Source organism: Pyrgilauda ruficollis, unplaced genomic scaffold (assembly GCF_017590135.1).
Source record: "Pyrgilauda ruficollis isolate IOZ18807 unplaced genomic scaffold, ASM1759013v1 scaffold6, whole genome shotgun sequence".
In the NCBI taxonomy this organism is placed as follows: domain Eukaryota; kingdom Metazoa; phylum Chordata; class Aves; order Passeriformes; family Passeridae; genus Pyrgilauda; species Pyrgilauda ruficollis.
The window spans coordinates 11,665,433-11,686,028 of NW_024527710.1; the positions used below are offsets into that span (position 1 = coordinate 11,665,433).

General features: G+C 41.8%; 1 protein-coding gene across 1 annotated transcript in view; it reads right to left on the reverse strand.

Moving 5' to 3' along the window:
• TRABD2B (TraB domain containing 2B) overlaps positions 1-20,596 on the reverse strand; it is a 261,364-nt gene that overhangs the window by 86,648 nt on the left and 154,120 nt on the right. The window contains exon 4 of the mRNA XM_041483560.1: positions 15,329-15,503. Within this exon, the coding sequence (XP_041339494.1) occupies positions 15,329-15,503 (175 nt within the window). The remainder of the gene's footprint in view (positions 1-15,328; positions 15,504-20,596) is intronic.

The window sequence follows — 20,596 nt, forward strand, 5'->3', positions numbered from 1 at the left end:
CTTTCCAAAGTAGGAACATAACCACAGAAACTTCCACCTTCAATCAAAATTCCAGGGAAACCAGCCCATGGGTTGCAGAGTTCCTAGCAGAGATGAGTAGCGCTAGGCTATTTCCTCTGATGGAAACTGGAACCAAGTTTCCTCCCTGACTACACCAAGTTTGAGGGCTCTCATCCCCCTGCTGTTACACTTTGCAGCCTGTCATCACTGACCTCCCCTGAAGCTGCCCAGGGCACTTTGGTACCCAGATCTGTGCAAGAAAGCTCTCAAAATTAACACATGGTCCTTAATGGCTTTTTGAAGGAAACCACAGATTTTAACAAAAAGTCAGTCTAAGACAGCAATCCTTAAGAGCTTGTTGAGACCTCAGCCAACACTGCCATAGGCAATGGTCTTCAAACAGATCTCAAACATGACCTTCTCAAGAGAGACGTTTTTGTCAGACCCAAAGAGGAGAAATAAATGATTCAGCGCCACACGAGGCTCTGTCACACAGGTGTGAAACCAGGCTGACAGGACACGACAACCTGGGGATGAAAACAGTAATGGGCAACTTACAGCATTTAATGCTTGCAAGCATTAAAAAAAGAGGAAAAAACAAAGTTTATGCAAACGTATTTCAGTCTGCCTTGGTTGCAAGCTGTTTGCTTTGCGTTGTTTGCCATTCTTGGGCTGCAATCAGACATCAGCACGCCTTGGCCTGTTCATACAGTGACTAAGATTGAGAACAAAATCAAAAAGAATAACAAATAGGACAGCAACTAATGAGCAATAAAAGCACATCCACAAGCCAATATCTTTGTGTTCATCAGAACACTGATACAGAAGAACAATTGCTTTCTGCCAAAGTGACATAATCACACTCTCTTTATGGATGGCAAGGATCAAAAGAAGAAAAAATAATTTTTTAAATGTTATTTCTTACACAAAAGAAATTCTTCCAGACGTGTTTACATGTCTAATCTATAAAAATGAAAAAAAACCCAAAACATCTGATGAAGTCAGATTTGTATAATTAAATATTCTACAGGAAGAAATTACCCAAGAAATGATCAAAACCATTTGGTATCCTCAAGTTGTGCAATATTTACACTGCATAAATATGGCAATTTCATTTTAAACTTGCTTCAAAAAACCACGATGCTTACAGGATCCTGCTGTCTCTTTGTGTCTATGTTTTTGTTTTTATGATCTCTCTTGAAATATTCTGAACCCATGGGCAAATTTCAAATCTATTAGACAGAAGAGCAGCTGTCTCCAAGAGAGCCCTTTCTTATATATTTTATGAATACAAATGGCTGGATAGAGACTCATTGATCTCTCCCATGGAATGAAAAGTTGCAGAGTGAGACTTTTTAGGGACATCAGAGACCCATAAAGATAATACAAATGCCCCAATTAATAGAAATGACTCAGCTACAGTTCAAACCTTATTAGACTGCTGGGAATCCAAGCAAATGACCTAAATCCATAGGAAACCAGGCTTCATTAATGTTGCTCCTCACAGTAAGTGTTTGAGGATCAGAGATTTAAGTCCAAGTGGCTTCATGTGAACCCAAGTTTAGGTAGTTAACGCCCTCAGCTTGGGATCTCACTAAATCTGTGCATCTGCTGCATTCAACCCAGCTAAGTCCTACCTCGGTGTCCCTCTTGGGGTTTCTCCACCTGATGTGTGCCACTACCCTGACAAAGTGCAACTTTGGGTGAGTTTTGTGAAAGTTCTGAGTCCCCATGGGCAGTACAGCAGCACTTATTTCATGCAATTTATTAGGATTGTCCTGTAAACTGAGCTTTAAAATAAATGTTCAAGGCAAAACTTGGGGCTTTCCTGCAAGGGGAAAAATGGATTCCTCTGTCCATCTTCAGCCTTCAGTAAAACCCAACTTATACAAGTAAAATCTACTCGTTCACTATTTAACTTTTTACTATTTCATCTTCTAGTTCTTTATTTCTCTTGCCCACACTTGATACTGAAGGAGTTAAAAACTAGTACTTGTGGCCCATGGTTTGAAGTTCACAGTTAAACACATGGTGTTAGGGTCCAAGAAAGAACAGAATGAAATTCCAGGAGACCAAACCAATTGATCTAACAGTCTCTTCTGGCATTAAAAGTTCTGAGGGTATCTCTTGAAGGTTTTTAATTGATTGTTTCAATTTTTCAAATACTTATAACCATCTAAAATATTATTAATTTTTCTCCTTTGATTAAATAAAAAAGCAAGTGAATATAGAAATAAGGAAATTAATCCTGGATTCTACTAAAATATCAACAGGAATTTTACCAAATGTCAATCTCCTCAAACTGCGTGTATTTATTTAAACCATTTTGGTTAACAGCAGACTGAGGGGGTAGCTTTCAGGCAAGGAGTTTTGCAAATATTTTAAGTAGAGTTTTAATTGACCCAGTTTGACATTAAAAGCACTTTTTAAACTCTTGATATTGTTAGCCATTTAAGATAAGTGGCAATAAATACAGATTAATTGTAGCACATGAAATGAAATCTTGGGGCTGTGGTGGGCCGGTGAAAAGGCCCTTTGTGAGGCAGGGAGGTGGAGGATCGTGTGTTGAGGTTAGGCTGACAGAATCCCCCGTCAGGCTCAGCCAGGCTTTTGGTAGCTCACGCTGGGACCAACTGCAAAGACAACAAACTTTGGGCAAAGGCAAGTGGGGTGATTGGCAGGTCTGAAGGAAAACAAAAGCGCCAGGACCAAGGGCTCCCTTTGACGAGAGTGCTGTGCGGAGCAGGACTTAAAACGAAGCCAACACTGGGGCTTTTATTGTGTGGGAGATGATTGAACTGGGAATGTAAATTCAGGAAGACAACTTCTAAGATGCTGGTGTTTCAGAGAAATGCTGCGTAAATACTACAGACCCGGTGAGTGACCCCCACGGGGGAGACTATCTGGTGAGTCTCTCCATAATGCTAAAATAATAAAACAGAAAACCCACCCACACACCTTCTTATTTGTCTCTAAGTCTTGCATGCAAAAAACTAAGAGCTATCAGAAGGCTTTTTCAAAGGGTCTCCAGGTCCAAAACACTCCTCACTGACAGCATTTGCACAGATTTGGCCTGGCTGTAAACGAACAGCGAAAAATCAGAAACATAGGATGCCAAAATATGGGGGTATTTTGGTTTTGACTGCTTGTTTCTTCCCTTGCAGAAGGGATAACCATGCCTGATGAACAGAAATGAGGGCGTGCTCTCCCGTCTGCTGTTCTGTCTCCAGGCAGACCAGGCTGGGAATGACTGCGCTGGCACTGAAGTGGCTTTTGTTCCCTCAAGCCAAGAGGAGAGGAAAGATGGAAACTCTTTACACTTCTGCATGTCCAAATGCACCTCTTTCATGCAACCACAGAGCTGGAGAGTTTGGTTTAAGAACTGGGGTTCAAAAGGACATCTGCACAGTGGACAAAATGTTTGATGAACCTTGGGATCCAACCATATCACACAACAGAATGCCAAAGTTGCAACTTGGGTGTTACAGCTCCTTCTCCCACCCCAAAGAAACCTAGCCTGGGATGAGTTTTCCATAGCTGGTGGCAGAGGAATTTCTTCTCCCCTTGAGACCATGCCAAGATGCTCTCCAAGGCATGATAAAAAGCAATCCTGTGTCAATCTTCTGCTTGCAAATTTGCCTCAGGACTAACAATGTTCTACCATTGTATTGCAGTAATGCAAAACGTTGCTCAGGGAGCGCTCAGTGCACCGAGCAGCTTGTTCAAGGTCAGGTAGAGGTAAGGACAGAACACCCTGAATTCTTGACTTCTGCTCGCAGGGTTCAATAAATCCCACTCATCTGAAAGTCAGGCATCTGTTGGAGGCCAGTTTTTTAGGTTTCCTCTGTGGTCAGTGGAAAGATATCTCCAGAGGACAATTCCTGCCATCTTAAAATATGCATCTGAGGTAAGTGGGAGGATTTGTCCTCTGAGGGTTTCAAAGGAACTGATGGTCTTATACAGAACACACACTGAACTTTCAGACACCTTAAGTTCAAGAGGGAGAGTCCCACCCCAACAGCTGCCACTGTTACCAAGATACTAAATACATAAATTTCAATTTCAAGCTAAAAAGAGTAAAATTAAGCACTAACCCTTGCTTGCCTTTTGTGATCCCCATCTGTATTTTTCTTTGGAAACGTTTCAAGAATTCTCCTCATCACAATGTTTTTGGAGCATCTTCTCCAACTGCTATGTGACAACCATCCCCTAGTCTGATAAGCTAAAGTTGCAAACCCCTTTCCTCCTGGTCAGTCTTTACTTTTTCCTTTGTTTCTTAGTTTTGTTCCCCACTGCAGTGAGCTGCTTCAGCTCTCAGGGGAATGACCTTGGTTCTGGGGAAGGTGTTCCCGAACTCTGCACACAGGAATGCTGCCCCAGGCTGCCTCCTGGACTCACAGGAGTTTCTGATGCTCTTTTCACCCCTTGTCCACTTAAGAACATTTCTGGCCATGGTTGATGGCACACTTGGCCAATTAGCAGTAGTGAGGCTGCACAGTTTGAGTGCCCACGACTCATTAGGTTTATAGAGTCCTGGAGCCATGCCTCGGTCACATTTATTAACTTGCTCCCTGCTATTGCTCTGGCCTTGAGAATGAACACTTCATTAGAGGGCAGCCCAGAGGTAATGTGGCTCCTCAGATACTCTAAATAATAACTTTGCTGTAAACATCATCATTACATTTAAACCATGCCATGTCTCATCTATTTACTACACACCAGACCTTCCCCCATGCAGAGGAACCAGAAAAATGCTGTTGTCTAGGGGGATGTGGCTCACCTCCCTCTCCCATTGGGACTTTCTGCGCTCTAATAAAAGTTGAGCTCATGCTGTGCCCTTTCAGTGGATGCACACTATGAATGTCTTTTTCTTCTATCCAATCACTTATTTTCATGAAGCATGCAAGAACTTATTATCTTGGAGACTCAGCCATCTGTCAGGTTTGGTTATAATCAGCCAACAGATGAAAAATTTACGAGGGCAAAGGACATAGTCACACACACCTATATATATACACACACACACACTCACAAACACTGCCGTTGCCTAAGCCTCATTTCCTTAGGAAACCAGATTAAAAATAGCATTGATGTCAATAATGAAGTCTTTATTTCTTTGGCAGATCTCTGTTCCTTTTAAACCAATCCTCCCAGTGAGAGGTACTGCAGAATTTTCAACTGGAACCAGACCAGATTGCTAAGTGATAAGAACCTCACAGCAGTTTCACTGTACCTCAAACACCTCAAGGAAAAACACAAAGTGAATGTGAATTCTGTATAAATACTGAAAACTGGTGCTGAATTTCATATCGAGTGAACCCAGTGGTGGCACTTGATTTTTCTCTCCATTTACCTCCAGTGTATAAATACTATTTTAAAAAGTTTGCAAACCTCAGTATTTAAGGAATTTCCCATAATAAAGTACAGAAAAATACTCAAAAATACTTAAGTTATTAATTTAAATACAAGTCACATAGGTTTCACTGCTGCAACATTATTCCAGGAAAATGATAGGAGATTTCACTTTTCTGACACAGAGTTCCAAACCTGAACTCCACCAAAATGTTGTGTTTAGATTAAAAAGGTGTTTGGAAGCTCTCTGGCAGAATAATTGTCAGGCAATGAGCAAAACTGTGTCTACATCTAAGCATTTGGTAGGTCTCATTGATTATCTCTTGCAAACTAGAAGTTACAAGGCAGATCCATCTGGCTTTTCGTTTGTTCACCTACCGCTTCATTCCCACTGCCTGGATGAAGGTTGACTGGGAGCAAAGCTGGGTAAATCTGAAACCGTATTTTGCCATATTTCAGTTCACAACTCTTTAGCAAACTTTGCTAGGAAGAAGGACTTGTCTACCTCCAAGTCAGTCAATTTTTGCCAAGAATTACCATATTTTCCAGTTTTGTGAGTAATCTCTCCAAAACCCAATTTGAAACAGCAACAGTTTTCCCAGATTGAAGTTTCTTCTCGCTCCCCATCAGTCCAGTCCAGATTCAGGTTTTCTACTAAAGAGAGCAGAAAGGGAGCTGAGATTCAGGCACGAACCCACACTTTTTCCAGTTTCGGATGGCAGCTCAGCTATTGGATTTGGGCTTGAGCCCAGTTTCAGTTGCCACCAGAGAAATTTTGTCCAAGAGAGCTCTGTTGCTTTCTGCAGGCCTCTATAAAATGCCTGAACGGTGGCAGAGTTTGTGTTTTGAATGTCTAAGAGAGGTGAATAACTGAAGTTTACGACATCTCGTCTTGCCGGCTGGAGCTTTAATTATTTCCCTTCTGCCCCTCTAAGTAACTCTACCTTCACTTTACATTTCTGATGTTTAAATATTGTTTTTGGGCAGAGGTATACTACGCATACATTTTCTTTTCCTTGACACATCTCTTCTGATCTACCAGAGAAAGTAACAATGGACCTGGTATTTAATAGGCTTATAAAGAGGGTATTGATGTGAAAGTAGCAGCCTAGATTAAAGACCTGGAATGACAAATAAATAACGTCTCATCCAGATGCACATGCCAGTCACCTTGATGTCAGTTGCAGAACTACCATTAATTCTGTGAGAATAGGATCTGATCCCAAATCCATAAATCCTTTCTCAGCAAGTTTTCTCTGATGATATTCCTGGCACAACCATGACTAAGAAAACCTGAAACTCTCACAAGAACGCCCAGTTTAATGAGATTTCCAGTCCCAGTTTCCATACCAGTAAAAATCCTCAAGAAATCCACATAAATTACAGCCAGGCTTTCTAAAGCTTTCAGCTTCAAATTCACTTTTGCACAACAACTGACTCCAGCCAACAGTTGTGCCCTGCCTTTCCAGGGCACCAAGACTACCACTGGTTCTTCTCCATCTGCAGTCCTCCTGCAACTTGGCTCTAAAACTGGTCAGAAATGGCGTAAACCTCTAAGAGACCAACACGACAAGTAGTACAAACTGGTTCCTAAATTCCTGGCTTTACTAAACTCCCTTTCCAGCTTCTGCTCCAACAGCTGGAGGCTCCAAGAGTGGAGCTGCAGGGAATTCAGCTATGGTGGTCCAGGATGCCTTGGGACATCCCGGCTCCTCCTCCGGAGTACGCACCCAGGCAGGAGGGACAGAAGAAAGGAACATGAACTCAGGCCAACCCCATCAACTTGCATTAATTCGAAACACCACTGAATGATCTTTGCTTGCACTCCAGGCTCTGAATTCAAGGAAAAGGTGTAACCAGATTTTCTTCTGCGCTGGGACAACACCAGACTGCAGAGGGACTAACACTTGGGTGCAGAGACATTTTAATCAGGGCAGGCAGCACACAAAGGTATGTCAGCTGAGATAAGATCCTTGGGCACTTTGCAATCTGCTTGCCTTTCACAGAACATCCCACAGAAACCTCAGTGCTAGAGGAAGGTTGCCAGTCCTTGGGTTCACCTCACTGTTCTTTTAAAATCTTCCCAACAGCACTGCTAGAGCTGGATGAGAATTTTCAGCTGAGTTTTGGGATGGGAAGTGATGAATTGTCTGGCATCCATATATTGATTTCAACACTCCCATTATGAAACCTAGAGTTATATGGGAGCTCTGCCTGGTCTCCTGAGAGCTTACAGGGTGGCCTGTGGATCCACAGCAAGCTCTTGCGTGTGTGTGTGGGTGAAAAAGTATTTCATCCCATGCTTAAGCCCATTCCTGTTCAGCAGAGTGCTTAAGCCTCTCATGCTTCTTCATTTATGAAGAGTAAATTTCCCAAATTATGTCCACATTTTTTACATCTCAGATGTTGAAGAGAAATACAGTAAGGATATAACCAAAATCCTTATATTATAGGGCAGGAGGGGCCAATAGAGTTTTCTTTCCTTTGAGAACAAAGAGACAGAATTAGACTTACACAGTAGAACTTGGCACAGGCATAATAATAAATATGATATGAAAATGTCAGGGACCCAGAGGAGCTGACATTAATGTATGTGCTTCTTTAAACCCAAATCCTACAGCGCACAGGCAACTTTCCCTATTCATCATGGGCAAAATTACACCAGAGCTGGTGAACGTACACACTGCAGTTTGCAAGGCTCATTTTAGTTGTTTTCAGCATTTGTTTGAATACCTGCAACTGGCAAAAAAAAGACCAGGATTTGGGGTCGCACACACTTTCAGTGGAACAACAGTGAAAGCGAAGGTGGGCAGTAGCCAGGCAGGACTCCGTGTTGAGCACAATGAATTCTCCACCAGACCACCAAACACAGTCCAGGGCTTGCCCAGCTTACCTCAACAGTTTAGGTGATGACATACATGGGAAAAAACAAATTGCAACCTCAAATATTGGAGGTTTTTCTTTCACCTGCTATGTGTTTTGCCTTTCTTGGTTGGTACAGGTGACAGAGTCCTCAAGACAGCTCTCACCATTGTGTAGGCTATGCTGTATTTCTACAATTAGTATCTTGTTATACAACAGGAATTTCTCAAATCAGAATTACAGGAATCAGCCTTTGGAACAGAAGTTCCCTTTTCACAAAAGGGTGGTGCAGGCAGGTTTATTTTGGCCTCCTTAACTGAGGTGTTCTTTGCTGATTTAAGCTTCAGGTGAAAAGCAAATATTCAGGGATTTCAAAACCCCTGTGTTATACAAGATCAGTGTACATTAAAAAGTTCCCTTGAATTTTTTTTTTAAAGACTGCAGGCTGGATTTGCACTTGGAACAAGCTTTTCCCCAGTGGAGTATCTCCTGATTTACAAAAGAGTGTCTGAAAAGAGAATCAGGCATTGCCTGTTTAATGAAGACTTTTAAATTAATCAGTTGCATGGTTTTGTCAAAATTAGCATGCAAGCCTATTTCTAAAAGCAAAGTGATACTGTGCCTTAAAAACTAACAGTAAAAGAAATCCATACACAAAACCAGGCTGACCTCACTACAAGCATCTGGATGCCCAAATAAACACGAGCAGAGGGAATTCTAGCATCTGCAAACTGTTAATTCACCCTTTTCTTCTCTTTTGTAGGCTGGCCAAGTTCAATCTCCTGGTCGCCAACTTCTTGCTCCACTGAGACAACCCCATTGATGAACTGTGCTGGTGATGTCAGTAGCACCACTAATCAGCATTGGATCAGGACTCCTGACCTGGGGGATAAAGTCTCTTTATATTCCAGCCTGCAAATGCTTTCGTTTTTCTTTTTATCCCCTCCTTTTTTTCCTTTTGTGTTCCACACAGGATCTGAGATGATGAGTGAAAATTGTAAAGAGCTCCACAATTCTGGTGGAGAGAGGACCAGACTTCCAATGAGTTGGTTCCCAGTGACACAACAGTGGCGCTGGTGCCTGATTTGTACTGAATACTGCCTCAATTGGGTGTGCAAAGCAGCTATTTGCATATTCGACATCTGTAAATCCCCATCCCTCAGTGTGCAGTTGGACAGCGGCCTCAAGGCACTTTCCTCCTGAAAAAACACTTCCAAGTAACACATGTGAACCCCAGTGCCAGATCCCATGGCAGGTGCTAATGGCTTTCACAAAGGCTCTCAGGATTTTAATTAGTTGAGTTGCAGTTGCTCATAGTATCTATCACTTCCTTTCCTTTTCCAAACTACTGAGTCGAAATATGGTTCTCGAACAAAATCCCACTGCCACTCTCCTCTGGCCCCTTCCCCCAAAATTCGACATCCATAACCTTCCAGCTCAGTTGTGGCCAGCTCACTACCCACTGATGAAGCATGTTCAAGCTACATCATCTGGATACGTCCTCAGGAATGATTTAGTTTTCAGAGAAAAATAAGAACATCTCTGTAGTGATCAAGACCACTGAAGACTTGAGTCACCTTGGAGATGTCCATAACTCCTGCTCATTGCAGAAGGAGAAGGCTGAGCCTGCCTCTGTCTTTGGTACACCAAGTATCTAAAATGATGTGTGCTGAAATTCCCTTGGGAATCCTCTGCAGAGAGGACAAAAGGGAAAGAGCTGCAGCTGAGGACTACAATGAAGAGATTTTATATTCTTGTGTTCTCGTTCCAGTCCCACCCTAAAGAAAAGTTGCACAATTCTCCCTTTCCCTACTGAAAACAGAGTGCACCCCACTTCTGAGCCCCATTATGAAGAACCACCAGAGAACATTTACTTCTCAAACTGCTGTTTGAGAGCTTGGATTAGATGACCTTTAAAGGTTTCTTTCAGCCCGAACTATTCAATAATTCCTACTAACAGTCTAATTTATGATGACCAGAATAATTCCTGATGATGCTGCCCATCCAGTGATGACTGAGAGAACTCTTGAAGAATGGGCACGGAATTCACCAGTTCTGAGCATAGGAATGATCAAATTCTATTTCTGCTGTTGCTACTCTGGGATGGATTCTTCTGCTTTCATGGCAGCACACAGACATCTGCAACAAAGCCTGTATTTATTTTCTTGCAGAATATCTCAGAAATACCTAATCCATCAATAAATATAAATAAACTCAGCCACCTAAGCCTGCAGATGAGCAAGAATGCTCTGACTGTCACACAACCAGATCTCTGTTATCACCAGCTTCATCAGGAGCTGTGGGCAATCTGGCTTCCACCACAACACAGACAACAGCTGGGTCCTCTCTGACCTCTCAGATGTTGTGCAGGCTGGTGGGATGGTTTAACATGTGCTTTCCTCCACTCCAGAACTGTGGTCCAGAGACAGTTGCTTCCCCTCTTGCTGTGGGAGATGCTATGTTACTTGCATTTCAACTCTGTCTCAGTAAAAGAATATTCTCTATGATATATTTATTATTTTAAGCAACAAACCCCACTGCCGTAAAGCCTACTGATTTGGCTGCTAATAAACATTGTGAACTGGAGCAGCATCTGAATTTCTGAAGCAGTAAATCCAGCTCTCAGCTAAAAAACTGACAGCTCTCATAAAAGAAAGAAAGAAAGAAAAAAAATGCAAGTAAAACATCCTAAGGAAATTATCGTTCAAATTAACTGCAGACATAAATTTATCCATCTGTTATCATAAGTGTTACTTGAAAATTATTTGCCCATAAAAATGAAATAAGCCAGAGTGGGTTTTTTTCTTAAACATTGACTTCATGTGTATGGTCTTAGCTGCCAAAATATTAACTCTTTTTAACAGCCTGTGTGCTCTTGGCTGTGTGTCTCTTGACTGTAAATGGACCTTTATAAATTGTCTGTATAAATGATATCTAAGGAACCTCACTGTTATTGCAGATTAATAATTCCAAGTAAACCATCATGATTTTCAAAACACAAAACCCATGTAAATGCCCAAATTTTATGTGGAAGTGCTCTATTTAGCTACCTTTATTCATTCAAAGGGAAAAGCTGCCCTGTCCATTAAATGAAAAATATCATTTAACTGCACAAACAATAACTGCTGTTTCATTCCTAGGGTACAGTTACTGTGAATACAGATATGGTGAGATTTTCACATTAAGTTTGAACATGGTAAACACTGGCAGTAGTGGAACAAAGTCCACAGAACTGGATACAGAGCTGGGTCTCTTTTACCCAGAGCCTGTATTTTTCTTGGAGAAGAGAAAGAAATGAAAGTAGAAAGAAAAAATTGCTATTTTCACTTCTACGTGTTTTATAAAGGAATAAATTAAAAGTCTGAATTACTTCAACACATTTAAATAATAAGTAAAGTCATGGAAGACGGAAAAGGCAGACATCTATTGAAAAGTCTATTTTTTATTTTTAAGAATGACAGAAAACTGAAAAGTTCCTTTTAGAATTGTGTAATTTTTTTGGTTTGTTTTAATACTTTTGACTGAAACAAAACCTCCCATCTTTCAATAGCATAAAAAAAACTTTGGTTCACTTTATGAAAAACTGTTTTATCTCAGCTTGGATATTCAAATGTCTGTCCCCTGCCTACTCCTTTGTCCCCAGGATTTGTCTGCAGGATGTTTCACAGCCTTGTGCTGTTACAGGCCAGACTCAGAACCAGCTCTCCTAGGATGCACCACAAGGTCTTTACAGCACAGCTCTAAGTGGCACATAGTGAAATTTTAGTGGGAATCCCAGTTTACAGGAGAGCAATGACACCCAAGCACCTGGGATTTTGATTGACAGCTGCAAAAATGGACTTGTTTTTCCAGAAGAAAAGAGAAAAATTTTGTTTTCCACAAATGCCCATTTTTTTTACCAAAAAATCAGACACTTGCATCCTCCAGCTCGGTGGCACCAGGCTCCTGCACCACCAGGCTGCCAGGATATCATCATCTTGTTTTTCATTTGAAGCCACTCACTGGATTTGCTTGGGGTTTTTTGTGTTTTTTTTTTGGTTCTGCAATCATGGAGCAGGATACACTGAGCCAAACCTGATTGCAATTTGCAAAGACACCTGCGTGGTGCCTTCTGCCTTAGTCAAACTTATTATACTAATTAATTATTAGATGTTACAGAACTACCCATCCACGGCACTGAAATCTTACCATAAGCTGAGGATGATGTCCCAAGAGAGCAACAGAGCCTCAGGAGCTGCATGCCGCTGTGCAAAAGCCAGGTAAAACTTCACTACAGCAGCATGCACAAGGTACAGCTCCCTGCAGGGAGGCCACCAGAGGAACAGGCAGGGCTCAGCCTCAGGAGGGCTGTTTTCTGGGAGAGATCCTATTTCCCAGCCCCTTGGCTCCAGTTATACCTGGGAGTAACAGGATACCTCTGAGTCCATATGAATCATCCTGCAGGGCTCGGGGCTCCCTCCTAGAGCAGCCCTGGTCTGTAAAACTGCATTTGTTGAAGTACTTCCAAGGTGCTTTTCTCATAACAGGCTTATTTTCTTACTTAGGAAAATACTTATTTTCCTAATTTTATTTGGCAGCACAGTTTTATCCGATTCTTCCTTTCCCAGAAACTATGATGGAGATTATGAAATTTGGGAACCAATTCATAATTCACATATATAATTACTATTCATTCATTAGTTCCAATATCCTCAGAATTAAGGGATTAATGCAGACATGATGCTTGGCATAAAGGGCATTATCTTCTGAAGCACATTGTCCAGAATATTTTTTTTCAAATTATTTCCCCTTCATCATGTCAGTCTTAGAGATGCACAATCTCAAATTGCATTGCTCTGGTGGCAAATAAACTCCTACAGACTATCATGCCTATCCTAACTGAAAGTGCATTTTGCACTAAAATTTTGCACTTCAGAATTCATGGGAATATGTGAAAGCCTCAACTTTCATCAAAAACATCCTTTACTTTTATAAAAGGCAAAAACAAACCCTCAAAGTTTTATAAAACAATTTGAATTCATGACCCAAGCACATACCAAAGAAATCCCTCAAAATAAAAGAACTTGATATATGGACGCAAAATAAAAGATTTATCAGTAAAACCCACTCTTCAAATTCAGTGCATGGGGGGAAAAGAGGAAACAAAAGTCCTTCAGAAAAAAAAATTGCATTTGAATCATAAGAAGAAATGAACTTGCCTGCACTTTGGTCACATAGAAGTTTTGGCATTGAAAAAAAATTAATATTCTTAGTGTTCTCTGCATGAAGAAAAAAACACCCCAGAGAAGAAAGCAGGAATTAATTGTATTTAAAGGAGGGATAGCCTGCAGGGATGGCCCAATTTGGTGAGAAAAGCCAAAGGGACGCTGGAACAAAGAACCCAAAACAAAAAGCTTCCCTTGGCATCTCCCACACCCCAGTTTTCAATAAACCCGTTTGTCTGTTCTGTCCTTCCACGCTCAGTGCTGGGAAAACAAAACAACCCAGCAACAAAGGCAGTTTTCAACATCACCAGAAATGGGCCTAAAAGACAAAGTGAGCCTTGCTCTTTATGAGCCAGCTTTCCCAAGGGATGCTCGCTGGGAGTTTCAGGTAGGTGCCCTCTGATGGGGACAGGGGAACAAAGTTAAAACCTCCTGTAAGTTAGAAGTGCCTTTCTAAAGAATGTAACAAAGAATTAGCTTCCATTGGCTTAATTTCACCTCTGTTATTTGAACAAATAGCTGCAGTGGGTTGGATCCATGACTCACCTAGTCCATGGTCTGTGGACTAGGTGTAGAGCATGACAAGTAGGCAGTGATGCCCAGTTTATCCTCTGAGCTCCATTTATGTACTGGTTAAGGGATTTCCAAAACTGGAAGCAGTTCTCTAAACCATCGTGTTCGATAATCTCCGATAAACCTCGCTCCTTGGGTTAGACAGGCTGGTTTTTATGAATGCCTGTCCAATTATGAGCCATCATGATATATTTTCCTACTGTAACAACAGTTAAGCAAAACTTCTTGGCCAGAAATATCAGCCAAGCCTGAGATTAAATAAGCTTGGGAAAATTCAGTCCGGATACACTCAAAAAATAAATACATCAAAATGCACGTGTCTCTGCTAAAACCCAGTCTTTAATCAAAATTCCCACTGAAGTGAGTAGCGAAAGGTGAGTTTTTGCCAAAGTTCATAGCGAGAGCCATGGGATGAGAAGAAAAGTTCTGTCAAAAATGAGAAATTGCCAAGGAGAGGGAGCAGGAGGAGCAGACTGGTTCTCAACACAGCAATCTCAGCCTGCCTTGAAGTCGAGGGAGCTCAAAGAGACACTTAAGCTGGTGCTCAGGATTCTGCTGAGCTGGGGCCTGAATGGTTATTATTTATACTCTTATCACACAGAAATATGAATTCCATTGGATAAGGGAAAAGAAATTTAAAAAGGGAGAGAGAGGACAGTAGCCTGTACTGTCGCAGGCTCACAGAAGTACTGCAGACATCTTTGTTCTCCAGACTTCAGGGAGAGCACTTAAACAGGAAGAGGGACACTTGGGACTTTTACCTTATGTTTTAAAATGCTGGTATTCAGCTACACACACAACTCATGCACTCATGCAAAGCCCCAAACCAGCCAGTCTGTACAGACATAGCACCAAAGCTGCTCAGTCACCCATTGAGAAGGTTTAACTGCAGCAACCCCAGAAGGTTTCAAATCCTGGGCCAGTGCCTGGAGCAACACACACGTGCCTGTGCCACCAAAGGGTTTGTGTTCTGCCACTCACTGCCATCAGCACATGGGCTTATGAATTCAAAGGCACTTGAATCATCTACACCTGTGGCAAAGCAACCCACAGGTCTGGGAAGGGAACAAACACAACACCATGAAAAGTGCTTACAGCTTCACATTTCCACAGCCAGATGGAAAACAAAGTAAGTGCAGCCTGTGTGCAGCCTGCCTGGACCTAGATCCACCTCCTACAACAACTCACTCAATTTTAGAAGTAGGTCTGGACAAACAAAATTCTTTCAAAGGAAAGCCTTGTAAGAAATTTTCCCACAGGCTGAGACCTGAATCATTCCAAACACTTTACTTCCAATCATAGTAACAGAGTAAAACAGAAAAAAAATCATGCCATACCTGCTCCAAAGGCAAAGAAGAAGCTCTTGTCTCTGTTTTCCCTTAAAAGTGACATCACTCTTCTCCCCATCCTCTCATTCCTCTTGTAGATGAGCTCCTGTCTGAAGTAGCTGTCTATTTCTTGAGCTGTCACCTGCTCATGGGGTGGGAGTGTTGTGTTGATGAAGTTTGGTACCTGAAAGAGAGAGAGAGAGAGGCCATAGCCCAGGTGGCATTGGTTAAGGAACCCACAAAACACTGCATGTTTTAATTCAGCCTTCTTGAAGCCACCTAAGCACCACTTTTGCACACAAACCCACTAGAGGATCGGAACACAGGAGGTAATTAGGAACTCAAAAAAAAAAAAAAAAGAAAGAAAGAAAAGAAATTCCCAATTAATATACTCTCTTTTAAAAAAGTGAAACTAGTATTTTACTAAAGGAAACTTTAGCTAGTTTTGATTTTGCTCTGTCCCTTCATGAAAATGTAGTTTCAAGTGTTACATCTGGGTGAGTTACTTGGACCTTTATTCTCTGGTTGTTCAAAAAAAATTATTGGCTGTTTAATAACAAATTCCTGTGATGTGTTCTCAGCTGAGGTCACCATGGACTAAGTAAGGCCTGTAAGATTTGGCTTGTATATGTGTTTGTTTAAGAACCTAACAGTTTAAAAAGAGGAAAGTATAGCAAATGCAGACACAGGAAGATGCACACAGGGTAAACCCCCTTATCCTTACATGCTATTAGGTCTGAATAGAGAAGACCATGCATTGAAACACATAAATCCCTGGAACATTCCTGGTATATCTGAGGAAGGGACTTCCACAAGAACTGCTCCTTCAGTCTCTGCTTTTGTGAGGAGAGATGTTCACAGACATAGCAGAAAGGTTGAAAGTTCAAGGACTTTGGTCAGGGCAGCAGACCCAGGAATGAGCCAAGATCCAAGCTGTAATGGACAGATAATCCAAAAGTCTCTGATTATTAGGATAACAACTTGTTTTGAAGCAGTGAAAGTCCCAGGTCTACCACAAGGGTTTAGGAGCCCACATGCCCTGCAGAGAAAAGAGCTGTAAGGGGGCAGTCTTTGATGATTGCTAACAGGACCCAAGCACTTTCTGGTGATTTTCTGTGCCTTACCACTGGAAAGCAGTTTAAGCTGCAAACCCCAGGTTCAGATTTCTGAGTCCCTAGGTACATGTAAAGCTGCCAGGATTTCCAGTGTTAATCTGAGTCAGTGGTAATGACATTGCATGCACAGCCCATGAGGGGAACATCCCTCACTCACTATGCTGAAACACTTGGTACAGTGACTCTGTTACTTGGGTTAATTCCATCTCTGGTTTTCTACTATACAAAATTCCTGTACTCATTTTCTAAAACTTGCCTTTTGTTTTTGTTTTTTAGCCCACCTCTTCCCATTCCAATTGGTCACATTGTTTTATCACAACAATTTTTGTCTGTTCCCACCCTGTTTGCTTATACTGCATCTCCAAAAGTTTTCAGCAAGTCTTAGGGAGAAAAACTGATTTCCACCTTCCCAGTGACTCTCCTTAAAATTTTTTCATGGCAGCCCCATCTGCATCACTCCTAATATATGTGAGGGACCAAGCAGCAGGGATTTCTCATCATGCATTATGCAGGATGAGTCTACACCTCACTCTGGATTCACACTAAAGGCTGTTCCCAGTTGACTGAGACAGAAAAGTGGACCATACCTCCTGAACCAGGGGATCCTAAGGAGATGGAGGTAACACTCCATGTAAGAGACCCTGCCCCAGCCTATTGGGTCTCACAGACCAGCTGGACCTTTGATTTTCCAAACCGCTTCTCAACCTGCTTTGCCAAATCACCGTGCTCCTCACAGCATGTCCTTCTTTAAGGGTTCAGTCACATTACCCTGAGTCATTCCTTCCTCCAGGCTTTCCGGCATGGCTTGGCATGACCAGTGTAACCGGTGAACTCCTCAGAGTATGCAAGTACTTTGCACCTTGTTCTCAGTTTAGCCCTGAGCCAGCACTCAAGAAGCAGTAAGTCCCACTAAGTCAGACCTCTTGGAGACACCAGTTTCCTGTGAAAGACCAAGGAAGTTAACTCCTTGTCTGGCAAGAATTCATGTTTGTCTCAGAGGGATCGAGGAGCAGACTGACAGTGTCAAAGAGATAAAATGCTGCTGGCTACAGCAGCAAAGGACATAATGGCTTCCATTCCTGGTGAAAAACAGGGAGAGATTTATATTGTAGGAATCAAGTCTGAGGAATGAGTAGCCATTTTACACTTGCAGTAACCTCTGTAATGCAAAGCTGCAAATTAATTGGTCCATGGAGATATCCCAAACCTTTGCATCTCCCTATACTGGAACTCTCAGGCAGGAGTCAGGGAAGCCTTCAGGCACTGAAGTGGAAGGTGACATTTTGAGGAAGCATCTGAAGGGTCAACATCCACATAAGACAAGTCTCTTCTTCCCTGCTTCTGGCTGAAGGGAAGTGAAGGCTGGGTCCTGGTTTTGAATCACTTGAGCTGCTTTGGGGAATGCAAGGTACAGCCTTGCCTGTGAGCACAACCTGCTCCTACACACAGCAGGAGCAGCAACGCTTGGGGACCAAGCAGCTTTGTGCATCTCACTGGTGATGGAGGTCTAGATACCCAAAAAACAGATGTTGTATAAGGTCTTTGCCAAGAAGGGAAGCACCTTTCACTGCCTTGTGCAATTCCATCACTTGCAATCCTACATCCACATTTAACCTTCTCTCTATCTAACCTAAAATACAGTACACAAAACAGACATTTACTTGCCTCTGCCCCCACACCCCCCGCCCCTTTCCTTTTTTTCCTTCTCTTCTGTGGGGAAAATTTGTCAATGGCAGAGAGATAAACTTAAAACCAAGGACTGGGTTTTGTCAATCTTTCTTTTGCTTGCCCAAGGAACAAGACAAAAGAAGGCATCACTTAGAGAGGCACAGCATCAGCTACAGGTCCTGCTGCACTGTGTGCATTCCTGAACTTCTGATGCCTGGCAAAAACAAAATCTGCACGTGTGTTTCAGTGTATGTGTGGCAGAGGAGAGAAGATAAATGACTGCAGTAAGTATGCCCCTACACAGTAGTGCAACCACACTCTAAGCTGTGACACTTGCCCCATTAATCACCTCCGCTCCTCCCTGTATCCAGGTCCTTTCCACAGTCAGTGACACACACCATGCCTGGCTTCAGGGAGACAGCTGCTCCTGTTGATTTAAGAAACCCTTAAACCAGACAGGGATCAGGAAGTCAAGAAACAGTCACACACAATTAGGAAACTCTTAACTGGAGCCAGAATTTAAGTTTGGGGGGTTTTTGGAAAAGAGAAGATCTGTTATTTTAAAAGGATGGGCTCAATATGCACCAAAAGGATGTACCTTCCCCCTTTTATTTTATTGCCATTTTGTGAAAAAAAAAAAAAATTAACATTTTAATGATAAGAATCTGTTGGTTTTGAGCTGAGAGTGAACGATTGAGACATTTGCTGTGCCCCTGGGATGGACTTATCTAATAATACCTGAATATTGCTACCAGTATTTAAATGTACAATGGAGTGGATTATGTGTCCATTGAAAAATCCAAGCTTCTAATTTTGCTGTTCACATAGGAGAGTAACAGCTGGATCAGGAGAAAAACGCATGACCTGGGGTGTGCTCACTTCTAGTGGATGCACATGATAAGAGACAAATAGATTCTTTACATCCAGTCTCTGCAAGCCGTGCAGTTTTCTAAGAACCCAACCAACTCATATTTGTATATAATTCTAGTGGAAAACTGAATAATGTATCTCACTGAGGCATTAAAAATAAAGAATATTTTGTTTTACTTAGTAAGGTAACACTCCTTTATTCTATTCCTATTTCTTTCAGGTTACAGCTCTCCTACAGACAGTACAGATGGACCACAAACTCAGTTATTAGGTACACCCTGCATTTCTCAGTTAAACTTTTAAGGTTAAAGGAAGGGACTATGAGAATTAAAGAGAAATCCCAGCCTTGCAAAAATTTCTTTCCCTCCCCACTGTCTGTGTAGTTTTACTTGAGTCAGTGTCCCTGATGGAATATATGTGTGGCTAAAGCTCTGTACACACGTCTGAGCTCACAGTGCTGTGGGATGTGGGCCATAATTCTTCACCTTTGAAGTCAGTGGGAGCTTTAGGGAGAAGAAAGAGGAAGGATTGTGGAGTGGTTATGACACTACCCTGAAAAAATGGTTCTGCTCCCATGGGTGATACAAATCTCTTACATGATCACAAGCATGTCATTTGGGTTTAAACCTTCAAAGGAAACTCAGCACTTAACCTCCACTAAGTGTCTTTGAAGCATTTGGCTTTATTCCTCCTGTGTCTCAAAAGTCCATCTGTAAAATGGGGACAGAGACTTTCTAAAGAGACTTTCTAAAAAGGCTTTCTACCTGGATGTTACATATGAGGCACTGCCTAAGTCCATCTCTGGAGGGACCCAAAGGAAGATCCAAAGTCCAACACAATGCTCAGCAGTAAGCTCTCTTCCCATAAATTTCCACAGAGGCTTGGATTCTGCTGCAATCATTAGCATAAGAGCTAACAAGATACTTTAGCTTAGAAAAATACACCAGCCATAACTCAAGATCTATGCTATGCTTTCAGCTTTGCCTGTGGAGACAAAGAAAAGATTAAAAAAAAAAAAAAAAAAGAGAGAGAAAAGCAAAATGTAATGGTGCAGAGTCTTTTATCACATTTAGGACTTACTGCCAAAGTGCAGCTGAAAATTCATGGACACGGGACTACATTAAAAGTCCATTTTTTATATTTACTATTTTTTAATATTTGGACAAATATTCTGGGCAGAGGCACAATGCCAGAGTTGTGAACATCTATCTGCAAATAATTTTTTTTGGACACACATAAGCACCATCATCTTTGATTACATTTTTTTTTTTTTTTTACTTTGGATTTGTTATCTACAGTGGAACTGCTCTAGACTCAGTCCAGTATCAAATCATTATCATATGCGGAGTAGGAGTGTTATCGTTCCTACTCCTATGCACTACATTTCCCAATCCTTTGATAACCTTGTTTAGCCTTGTTCTGTTCCAGTGATGAGACTATTTCTGGAATGTGCATTCAAATTGTAATATTATGTCAATCAAAAAACAACATTACCAACAATGGAATAAAGAGCTGTGTGCCTTTCCTCACCTGCTTGTGGGCAGAGGTGATCTTCAACCATAATTCTACTTGCAGATGGAGAAGAGGAAGTTGAGATAGGGAAATGGGAAGCCAGCCCCTGCCA